The sequence below is a fragment of the Rosa rugosa genome, chromosome 1, assembly GCF_958449725.1.
Source record: "Rosa rugosa chromosome 1, drRosRugo1.1, whole genome shotgun sequence".
Classification (NCBI taxonomy): Eukaryota; Viridiplantae; Streptophyta; class Magnoliopsida; order Rosales; family Rosaceae; genus Rosa; species Rosa rugosa.
The window spans coordinates 14,844,315-14,856,123 of NC_084820.1; the positions used below are offsets into that span (position 1 = coordinate 14,844,315).

The 11,809-nt window shown below is 39.0% G+C and overlaps 2 protein-coding genes across 3 annotated transcripts in view; both read left to right on the forward strand.

Annotated features, from left to right (window-relative positions):
• Positions 1–9,548, forward strand: part of LOC133710547 (uncharacterized) — a 44,034-nt gene extending 34,486 nt beyond the window's left edge. The window contains exon 2 of the mRNA XM_062136682.1: positions 8,463–9,548. Within this exon, the coding sequence (XP_061992666.1) occupies positions 8,466–9,548 (1,083 nt within the window). The 5' untranslated portion in view covers positions 8,463–8,465. The remainder of the gene's footprint in view (positions 1–8,462) is intronic.
• LOC133720288 (uncharacterized) lies at positions 1,711–7,468 on the forward strand. 2 transcript variants are annotated; one of them, XM_062146539.1, is made up of 10 exons: positions 1,711–2,049; positions 2,133–2,234; positions 2,328–2,373; positions 2,602–2,677; positions 2,789–3,158; positions 3,466–3,715; positions 4,025–4,267; positions 4,342–4,461; positions 4,997–5,452; positions 5,631–7,468. In XM_062146539.1, the coding sequence occupies exons 1-9, from the start codon at positions 1,978–1,980 to the stop codon at positions 5,443–5,445; spliced, it is 1,728 nt and encodes a 575-aa protein (XP_062002523.1). In that variant the 5' UTR covers positions 1,711–1,977; the 3' UTR covers positions 5,446–5,452; positions 5,631–7,468. The 2 variants fall into 2 exon arrangements, with proteins under 2 accessions (XP_062002523.1, XP_062002531.1); XM_062146547.1 differs by lacking the exons at positions 1,711–2,049; positions 2,133–2,234 and having other exon boundaries at positions 2,322–2,373; positions 2,777–3,158.
• Positions 9,549–11,809: the final 2,261 nt, after the last annotated feature.

Consider the following 11,809-nt stretch of genomic DNA (forward strand, 5'->3'; position numbering starts at 1 on the left):
GTAAATGATTCAAGATCTTGGTTTTTGCCCAATTTCTTTCATCATCATTCCACCAAACACGCCAAAGTTTTCATGAAAATCGGTTTAGAAGTATTCCGAAGTTGTGAAGAAGGATGATGAGACAATTATAATCGGATCCGGATCCTCTAAAGTTAGAAAGCGTAAATTTACGTGAATTTCATAAAATTTGTGCCACATAAACAATTAAATAATTCACAATGTGCCACATCATATGCCTTCATTTTTCTTATACTTTCATAACCCAAAATACTTAACACCGTCACGTCACTCCATCTCCTAGTTTACTTGGTTTTTCCTTCTCACTGCTCGTACCACTTGCAGATAGATTGAAAGGAAGCAACACCAAATTCTTGACTAAATCCATCTACAGAATACAAAAACAACCTAGAGACTCAGGGAGAAAATTGATTTGGGGACTACGTATTGACGATTGTTGTGTTGTGGGATTGTATGATAAAGTGGTAGAAGATAGGCTGCTTCGATCTTGGGAAATAGATTTTAAGATTCAGAATTTAGTCTTCTTCTTCCTCATCTAATTTTCTGAATCAAGTTCTCAAAAAATTACCCATAAATGTGAGATGTCATTCTATGTGATGAAAAGTGAAAATCATAACAATTGATTAAGAAAATATGCCTTCATAGATTGGAGAGTGCTGCTAATCATGAAACAAATTTGAGTAAAAAGTTCAGAACCCATACCACTACACAAATCTGGGATTAAAGCATTCTTCCATTCTCGTTATGAAAATACTGTTTAGAGATGTAACTGATTAGAACCCAAACAATTTAGAGTCGACAACTCCCTTCTTAGAACCCAACAATATACAAGAAAATCAATTTTTCTGGATAAATTTGGAGATGAAGCAAGAGAGAGAAAAGTGTTGACGGCAAGAGTTGCAGACTTGTCGTCAGTGGTGAAGGGACAAAAAACCAAATGGTATGCAAGATGATGTGGCATAGTTCTAAACCATTGGATTCCATTGATGGCGCAGATTTTATGAAATTCATACAACTGCAGAAAAGTCACTGCAGAGGAGCTCTATCCGTTATAATCATAATTCGACAAGAGTGTGAATTCTTGTAACATAATAACAAAAAATTAATTTCAAAGTAAAGAAAAGTAATTTTGATCATTATGAGAAAGAATGACAAAAGTAATTTATTTTAGAACCCCTTTTTATATAAATATTTTTATTACATACATGTTTTTGGTGCATCCTCATGATTTAAAAGTTAACTCGAGTAATTATTCTATGGTCTCGGATTACCACGTGACATTGCCATATGATGGTCCGTACCAATAATATCACTCAAATCTGGTAGAGACCTTGCAGGAGTAAAAAAAAAATTAAATTAAGAGACCACCACGTGTACCATGGTCGGAAACCATATAATAATTTTCCAAATGAAGGACCTCATTTATCTTAGTTATTATTACCGGCATAATGCATAATTGATTCATTTCAAAGATCTCATTTCTCACCATAAAATGGAAATTCTTTTTTTTTTATTATTATTTTTTAAATAGATATGAACTGACAGAAAGCTGTCGGGAATTTTTTTCTTAAATGAAGACTTCCGCCAACGACATTCCGTCGGCAAACCCCAAGTGCATATATGAACCGATGAATGTAAAAGAAATATATAGAACAAACTCATGGCCCAACTCAATTGGGTCTCATGGTCCAACTCATGCTGCTCATAATTATCAGAGCAAAAAGAAAAAAAAAAAAAAAAAAAATTCCAACAGCGGCGGCAGCAGCGTCTCCCTTTCCCTCTTCCTCTCTTCTCTGTCTTTCACACTCGCTCACCGACGTTACAGACCAACCCGTCATCGTGAAAGCCAATCTAAATAGCTAGGTTCAACTGAAACAGTAGTTAGTAGTCTCACCCAGAACAAATTGCTTTAGTATTTTGGCTCCGAATTGATTCCCGCCAATCTTCACAAGCTAAGCTATGAGGGAAATCGTCACCCTCCAAGTTGGAGGCTTCGCAAACTTTGTGGGCTCGCATTTCTGGAACTTCCAGGTACACATACTCAAAACACCCATAAACTCCCACATTCAAATTCCTGTTGCAGATTCTTATTCATGTTCTTACGTGGCTTGTAGAATGAGCTACTTGAGTTGGCGGAAGACCCTGAAGCAGACCCAGTTTTCAAGAACCAGGCTTTGAACATGGATGTTTTCTACCGCTACGGTGAAACCCACCAGGTGTGCTAATCTTTTCAAGCTTTTTTACTTTTGTTTTTTTTTTTTTGCTTTCAGTTTGGTTTACTTAGATACTTGTACATGTGAAATCAACAGGGCATTCCTACCTACACTCCTCGGCTGCTCTCTGTCGACCTTAAAGGTAGTTGTACTTGTTTTGGTCTCTGTATTTATTAGTCTAGAATGTGTGGAAATTGTAAAGACTTAGTTTTTAATGCTTAGTTGATTTGGGTTTTCTGTACATTGTAGTCTAGAATGTATGGAAATTGCAAAGGTTGGATTTTTATTGCCTTCTTGATTTAGGGTTGTGGATTTTGTTGTTTAGATTGTATGGAAATTACAATGATTGATTTGTTTGGAGTTGTGGCAGGTTCCCTTGGGTCTATGAGTTCATCTGGAACTCTGTACAATGGGGTTTCATCTGTACCATCAAGTGTTATGACATGGTGAGGCCCTTTCTTTGGGTTTTCATTTATGTTTGAGTTGATTATGTTACATATCTGCCTTTTGTTTAGTTGTGTGTAGATGAATTTTAGTGTATCTAGACCAATGTGCAGGGATGGTAATGTTACTACTCAAGCCCCTGAGCCACGTAGGAGAAATTTGTTCTTGCAAAGTTTGTACCAGGAAGAGCTGGAGAATTCTTTGACTGTTGAAAATGGTGTCAATGATGGTGAGAATGGTTCTCGAAGAGAAGTTTCTGACAGGGACATTGTGGAACAGTTAGAAAATAATGTTCAATACTGGACTGACTATTCTAAAGCCCACTATCATCCCCAGAGTTTATATGAATTAAGTGGATTGTGGATAGATGCTCACAAATTTGACAATTATGGGATTGGAAGGGATTCCTTTTCTGGGGGTTTACATGGAGAAGAAATGAGTGATAGACTTCGCTTTTTCGTAGAAGAGTGTGATCATATTCAGGTAAAATTCATTGGTATAGACAATTGGACCATTTCCTGGTTTGATGGATTGATTCATGTATGTTGATGACCGGTTTAGTCTTTAAACTCTTTGAGCCATGTTTACCTGGGTGACGAGCTGTGCCTAGGTTATTATTGACTTGGAATATCTTTATTGGCCTCTAGAACATGAACAGTAGAATTAGTACATAGTAGTGTCGGTTTCATTATAAAATTTGGATAGTGCTTTTTTGGTATAAGCCACTCACCAAAAAAATTTTCAATATGAATTGGATATATAAAATCTGAAATTTGGTGTATTTTGACAGGGTTTCCAGTTCATTGTTGATGACTCAGGAGGTTTCTCTCCGATAGCAGTTGATTTTCTGGAGAGTATTGCAGATGAATACACAAATGTTCCTGTGTTGCTCTATGCTGTACGTGGTCCTGGCTTTGTAATAGATTCCATAAGCCAGAAGCATAGAGTCAGCAGGAAGCTTCATGATGCGGTTTCATTTTCAAGGCTATCATCTTTATGTAAACTGATTGTTCCAGTTGGGTTACCTTCACTGAGTAGAAGTAAGATATATTGCAATTATCTAGTTTCTCCAGACTGTTTTGTTTTACATGCTGTTGCTCTACCATTATATTTCTGGAGTTTGTTTCTTTTTTTTTTCCTTCCTCTTCCTTATGGTTTCATCCCATTAATCAGCATAATAAAAGTAGTTAATCTTTTCTTAGGTTGTTAAATTGACATACTTAATATGGAGGTTAGGTTGTAACTTTTTTGAACAAAAGTTTAGTGGTACATGTTGATCTCTTCAGTTTGTGTTTTCTAAATAATTTACACTTTCTTGTATATTAATCTCTGTCAACTTGATTTCATAGGCAAAGCATCGAAGCTTCTTTGCATTAAAGATGAAAAGCCTTATCACTGCAGTGCAACGTATGCTGCTACCCTACATTCTGTTAGCATGCCTTTCCGAATGGAACCGCTTGGGCCCAATGCAGACTCAACTTATGCATCTGGTTCTTTGACAGTTAATGAGGTTGTGCAAATTCTATCAGGGCAAGCTAGACAGAATATGGTCGCTATTCTGGACGCTGCAATGCCAGCACCTTCTTTAACTGGTATTATTTCAGTTGAATTTCGTGTCAGTTATTAGCAATGAATTTGGTTAATTATTTTGCATCGCAAATTCCAGGAAATCAGGTCGAACAAACTTTTCTCGGGAACTTGCAGCCACTGACACCAGAGGTTTCAGAGCATGTTGAAGACTTACAATCAGTCGAATCCATGACTGTCCTGGGGGCCCTTGGAACTGGTACTATTTTCGAGCTTTCAAAGCATCAGTTATATTTATTATCTTTTTCATTAGTCTCCTGGACATGTTTAGCATGCTCATTCAGGTTACTTGACAGTAGTGCTTCTGGAACATTGTTCATTAAGTTGCATGTGCATATGTGACTTTGGTTGAGTGGATTTCAAAAAAAGCTAGAAACTGATTCTGTCAAATGCTGTTAGAAAATCTTCCTAGAAGTTTGAGAGACCTTAAAGCATCTAGATAAGTCTTCTGTAGAAATTGTGTTACCAAGAACTGTTTTAGTGCTTGGACTGTATTTCTTAGGAAGAACATCTTGCTAGAATGTCACTTTTATGATGATACTGCAGCCATTCATTGGTGAATCTTACTCCGGGAATATGTCAGGCTTGTCTCTGTCTGGCACTCTCGTGACAATATTGAACAATTTGTCCAGAACTTAATGAAATGTGAATTGGAAAAAAATTATGAAAAGTTTTACTGGGATTTGTTGAGGACTGGATGCTTAATTATTCTGATTGGTCCGTTTGTTCAACAGGAGGTCAGCGGGCATCAATTTATGAAGTAAAGGGTATGGTACATGCTGCTTATCAGCATGCAATAAAAAGGCCGATGTTTAGCCATCTGTCAGTGGCTCAATGCCCTCTACCAATACCTTTGCCTTTTCCCTCAATCTTTGGGAACCGTGTTGGCCAACATGGTGAGCTTCTGGGCACCCCAATTATTGGTTCCTCATCAAGGGGATCACTTGATGTCCATTCCATCCCTATGGCAGCTAGACTACGGTCTAGCAGTGCTGTGTTGCCATTTTTGGAGAATAGATTGGGAGATCTTCGCAAGTTTGGGATTGCCAGAGGAGGACCTGGGGCAGAATTACTTAGGAGTTGGGGCTTCGCAAAGGATGAATCAGAAGACATGGGCGAGACACTGTCTAAAATGATAGCAGAATTGAATCCTCGCTCTCAAATGTCCTCGGATTCAGATTAACTTTCTGGTTAGTGCAAATGTTCCTTCCTCTTTATCATTTATTCTATCTTTATTATGTAAATGACAGTAGTCTCTTAATTCCTGCTTTTCTAATATCCGTTTACTTTATGAATGTGAAAACTTACATTATTGCGCATGTGTCAACATGTTATGATGACTGATTAATAAGCTTTCTTTTGTCCCAGGAAAGCAAGACGTTTTGAGCAGGTGGAGAAACATAGAGCAAGGAAAGAGTTTGACATGCCTTGAACAGGATCTGGAACGAGAGTATAAAAGCAGTATATTAGTAATGACTAGTGTTTTGACCAAAAAAAGAAAAGAAAAAGTAATGACTAGTGGGAAAATCAAATGATTTCTGAAAGCCGGAATACAACTGGACAAAAATGAGGATATCTTGGTTGCTGGATTTTTTGAACTTAGGTTTGGTCGTCTTGTTTATGTTTCCGAATCCTTTTGGACCAGTGTAATGTGCAATAGTTCTCTTTTGTATCAAGGATCTAACTGAAAATGAAGACTGGCTAGCAACTGATTTTAACACTAGAAATACAGATTTTAAAATTTTCTCTTCAAAGTTTTAAAGAGAAGCTATATAAAACAAGATTGCACCTATTTGGACTTATATTGAAGGACAGAGTTACCAGAAGATGGTGGTTTTGCTATCCTCAGTCTCTAGTCTGCACCTATTTGTAATTGGATTCAGGATTCATTCTCTCTTCTTTCACTGAGAGGTTGCTGTCCAACTCTGAGATTCAATTCGGTTAAGATTGATGGGTGATGTTGCACTCCGTCAAGTAATGCTGGAAGACTCTGAATCCCATATACCTCTTTAAGAATAGCTTGATTGCCAGTATGCTCCTTAGGTGTCCATATTGATCAGCATTGCAGGTTTCATCTGTTGTTTCTTGGTGAAAGGGAACCAGGTTTTGAGAAGATCAATATTTTCTTTCCGAGAATTCCTGATGCCTTTGATGCTTTCTCTGCATATGAGTGATATAAATTGTCTCTAGGTCCCTCAGGTTCAGGTCCAGGTCCAGAAGATCCATTCTTGGGGTCATAATTGACATCTCTTAAGAGCCTTGGATACATTGAAGTTACCGTTGCTCTGTCTGTCCCATTAATAGACAAATTAACTAGAGTATGGATAACACCCTCAAGCGTGACCAATGGGCAATACTCAATGCGCTGAGAGCATAAGCAAAGGAGGATGCCATGCTGTTGGCCAGTATCTAGTACTTCAACAACAGGAGGAATGCATCCATTAAGTATCGCACAAATGCGACAGAAATCCGGGCCTCTTCAGTATCGCACAAATGTTTCAATACAGATACACAGTTTCCTGTAAGAACACTCTTCCAAGAAAGGAACCAATTTTGGGATGCACTCCAACGATAACATTTGTGAATAAATTCCTATATCAAAGGATAAATTGTACAGAATTTTAAGGCCTCGTCCTTGTATATTTCTGATCTGGGAGTCCAGAAGTTTTAGAATGGATGCAAGCGCACCAGATGCTGATATCTTGGTTCTGAAATACTTGTGGCCAGACAGAGTTTCCATTATGGCAAGAACTTCTTCCTTTATCTTTGAAATAAGATAGCATACCAACAGACTATATGCGTCTTCATGTAGATGTAGATAATGGAGTGAGGAATTGTTCTTCCACAAGTCAACTCATCTGTCAATGAGTTCCATTTCCTTCGTCTCAATCAGTGTGGAATGGAACATGTCAAGGTTATAGAGCATGAGATATGAGTCAGAAGGATGAATAGGTGACTCGGTCAACCATGTCTCAGTGTACTAAAAGTCAGAGTTTGTTGTAAATTATTATGGATATATCATGTAAATTATTGTATATTAGAAGATGCTTTCCTCTTTCCTAGTTTTAGGGGATCCATGTTTTAAGGAGGACTTTAAGGGTCCTTGTTTTATGGAGGATTTTAGGCTATATGTTCCTTGCCTTCCACTATATATGTAATCCATTTCTCATCCATGGATGATAGAGAAAACAGAAAATACTACACTCCCTCTCTGCATCAAAACTCTCTCTCTCTCTCTCTCAAGTTCTTTGAAGCAAAACTCTCTCCATTTTCTGAAACATTTCCATTTTACAACACGTTATCAGCACGAATAGCTCTAGGATTCGGATTGCAGATTGACAAGAGAAGAGGTGAATAACTCTTGGGTTGCAGAGAAGAGGTAGTTCATCATTCAATCAACATCAGTCTACAAGCTCTACAACCAAGTAGGTTTTTCCAAACAAAAACCAATTTCGCTGTTTCATTTTACCTTCTGATGTCTGTGTTCCAGTATTTATTTAAAATAGTAATTCAACTCCAAAATTCACCAAATTTTGTATGCTGGAGTCCTTATATGTTTAGTACATCTCTGTAAATTTTCATATTTTTCTGGGTAGTTTTGCTTAGTGTTTCAGTTCGTTTTTTGACTGTTGTTCAGTAGGAACTGCAGTCACAGTTTATGACTTTTGTTGAAGCATCTAGTTTAACTTAATCCTCTATGAGAGACACTTATTTCTCTTGCATTATAATTGGCATGATTGAAAAAAAAGGGAAAGAAAGAGGAAAATCAATAGCTTTTAATTTAGCTATCAATTCATGTATATTGTGACGAATATCTATATATACTTGTTTGGACTTTGTGATAATGATACATCTTTCCTTCATTATTTATTATGATAATGTTTTGTGGTGTTACCTGCTCATATTAAATTTAAATATTTTACCCGCTTAAATTCTTTGCATTAAGAATATATATGTGAGGAATGTAGGTACTTAATGAACCGGAAGTTCACACATAAACATTGAACCAAAAAATTCATACATAAATATTGAACCAGAAGTTCACATGTATCATAAAAGGAACTTGAAGTTTCCTTCACAAATTCACTATACATGTTTAATCCGATTTTTAGTATCATGTTATGGAACCTGAAGTTCTTATTGATTGCTTATGGAAGTTATTACCCATAGCACTAACTATTGTCCTTTAAATCCTTGTAGAGAATGTCAAATCTCAACAAGCTTGACTTTGTCGCTTTGGAAGTTTCCGGAAGGAACTATCTCAAGTGGACCCAAGATGTCAAGCTTCATCTGACTGCAAATAAGATGAGATCAACGATTATTGCTGACAACATCACCCCTGAAGACATGAAGGCAAGGGCTATGATTTTCATCAGGAAACATATGGAAGAAGCACTCAAGGTGGAATATTTAGCTGAAGAGGACCCACGATCTCTTTGGGTCGCTCTAGAAGAGCGATTCAACCATCAAAGAGCCATCTACTTGCCGGAAGCAAGACACGATTGGCAGAACATACGCTTCCAGGATTTCAAGACTGTCAATGAGTATAACTCTGAAATCTGCCGGATTCGGTCACTCCTAAAATTCTGTGGAGAAGAGCTCACAGAAGCTGACCTACTGGAGAAAACTTTCTCCACCTTCCCTCCTTCCTGTATGGTCCTGCAGCAACAATACAGGGAAAGAAACTTTGCTAGATTCTCTGAATTAATCACCATCCTGTTGCTCGCTGAAAAGAACAACAACCTACTTTTGAGGAATGATCAAGCAAGGCCCACCGGTACTAGAGCAATTCCTTTGCCTGAAGCAAATATTATTGCCCATCACGAAAATAATCGTGGAAGGAGGAACCGGGGCCGTGGAAGGGGAAGAAGGTCTGAACGTCCAAGGCATGGACGAAGAAATGGACCCAGAAATGGCCCATATGACCGCGACCACCCAGGCAATGGCCCAAGGGGTCGAGGAGGACGTGGACAAGGCCCACGTGGTGGAAACCGAAATGCCCAAGTCCGACAGGCTCAAATTAGAGAGAACCCTAGTCCGGCCCGTCGCCCTCAAAATCAGCATAATCTATGTTATAGATGTGGAGGCACTGACCATTGGTCCCGCACCTGTCGTGCAACAGATGAAGAGATAGGAGAGTATCACGCCAGACGCGGAACTCAAGAGGCCAACCTTGTGGAAGAGTCAGTCCCTATGGATACCACCTTGGAGATTACTGATTTCCCTATGGATACCACCTTGGAAATTACTGATTTCCAAGCAGCTAATGGATACATCGAGGATTGAAAACTCGAGGACATGGACATAATAGGCACTTGTGCCATATCTATGTTATTGTTATGAATAATGCTTTCTATTTTTCAGTTTATCTTTGGTGATCTTTGGAATATTAGTTTTGCATAATTTTGTTATGTTTGGATGTTTAATTCAATAAAATTATTTATTTTCATACATGTGATCCATTGAATTAAATATATGACAATAAAATTATTTATTTTCATACATGTGATCCATTGAATTAAATATATGAATAGGCATGTCTTGTGGAGAAATTTATTGTCTGGCTGATAGTGCTACTACGCACACCATACTCCAAGATAGGAAGTTTTTTTTAAACTTATTGCCTACTCATACCTCTGTGACAACTATATCAGGACAATCCAACCTGATAGAGGGCCATGGCAAAGCCCAATTTATGTTGTCCAATGGTACTGAATTTACCATTAATGAGGCCCTATACTCTCCACGTTCCAGAAGAACGTTATTGAGTTTTAAGGATATTCGAGCCAATGGTTATCACGTTGAAACCACTGAGGAAAAAGGAGTGGAATATCTTTGCATAACCTCCAATTTGTATGGCCGGAAGCGGACATTGGAGAAGCTAAAATGCCTCTCGAGTGGTCTCTACATGGCTACCATTAGATCGATTGAGGCGAATCACATAACCAGCCAGAAGCTAACCAATTCGAGCAACTACTTGCTTTGGCATGACCGTTTGGGACACCCAGGTCAAAGTATGATGCGCCGTATCCTAAATTCATCCCACGGGCATCCCCTTACCAATAAGGATCTTGTGTACAGTAACACATTATGCCAAGCTTGCTCATTGGGAAAATTAAATATAAGACCATCATATGCAAAGACTGAAAAAGACTCCAACCTTTTTCTACAACGGATACAAGGGGATATATGTGGACCTATCCAACCACCATGCGGACCATTTAAATATTTCATGGTTTTGGTTGATGCATCGACAAGGTGGTCACATGTTACACTATTGTCCACAAGAAATGCTGCTTTTGCTAAACTCCTTGCCCAGATCATTAAATTAAGGGCTCACCACCCGGATTATCCAATCAAGTCCATAAGACTTGATAATGCCGGAGAGTTTATATCAAAATCTTTTGATGATTATTGCATGTCCCTCGGGATTAATGTTGAGCATCCAGTTCCCTATGTTCACACCCAGAATGGTCTCGCAGAAGCGTTCATTAAAAGATTACAAATGATCGCACGGACCTTGGTAATGCGCACCAAGCTTCCAGTATCTGCGTGGGGCTATGCAATTTTGCATGCAGCCATGTTGGTCCGACTAAGGCCCATTGCCACCCAACCTTATTCCGCGTTACAGTTGGTGACTGGGTACGAACCTGATGTTTCGCACTTACGTGTATTTGGGTGTGTAGTTTTTGTGCCAATTGCGCCGCCACAACGTATAAAAATGGGTCCTCAACGAAGGATGGGCATATATGTCGGTTATGAATCCCCATCCATTATACGCTTTTTAGAGCCCTTGACAGGCGATCTCTTTACCGCTAGATTCGCGGATTGTCACTTTGATGAGACAGTCTTCCCGCCGTTAGGGGGAGATAAGAACGTTACCGTTCCTGATGAACGACGTGAATTGACGTGGAATGTCCCCACTATGTCTCATCTTGATCCCCGAACCGCACAATGCGATAATGAAGTGCGAAGAATTCTAGATCTACAGAGTGTAGCCCAAAATATGCCAGACGCTTTCTCTGATCTAGCTAAAGTGACGAGATCACATATACCTGCTGCAAATGTGCCTGCAAGAATAGATGTCCCTGTAGGACGCGTTGTCCCGGATGGACGAGGTACGACCATGGCGGCTAACCAGTCACATGTCCCTGCCCAGAAGCGAGGTAGACCACTAGGTTCGAAGGATTCCTATCCCCGGAAGAGGGTAAAACCAGCACAAACGAATCCACTAGACATCGCGATCTCAACTGATCCATCTCACGAGATAATTCCAGATTATGGGTCCGTCCTAGAAGAGACAACGTTGGGGGACGCTCCAACGTTTGAACCCACTCTCGAGAATAGAGAAATCTCGATAAATTATGCATGCTTAAGTGAGATTTGGAATCGAAATGAGATTATCATCGATGATATATTTGTATTCGCAGTAGCTACTGAAATTATAACTAGCGATGATGTCGAACCTCGCTCTGTTGATGAATGTCAACGTAGAGACGACTGGCCAAAATGGAAAGAAGCAATCCAGGTCGAAATAGATTCCTTGA

Excerpts from the sequence above, each read along its gene's own strand:
- LOC133720288 (XM_062146539.1), top strand. The coding sequence starts at position 1,978 with ATGAGGGAAATCGTCACCCTCCAAGTTGGAGGCTTCGCAAACTTTGTG. Across the intron at positions 4,268-4,341 it reads GCCAGCACCTTCTTTAACTG|GAAATCAGGTCGAACAAACT; the intron begins GTATTATTTCAG and ends CGCAAATTCCAG. Across the intron at positions 4,462-4,996 it reads CCTGGGGGCCCTTGGAACTG|GAGGTCAGCGGGCATCAATT; the intron begins GTACTATTTTCG and ends TTTGTTCAACAG.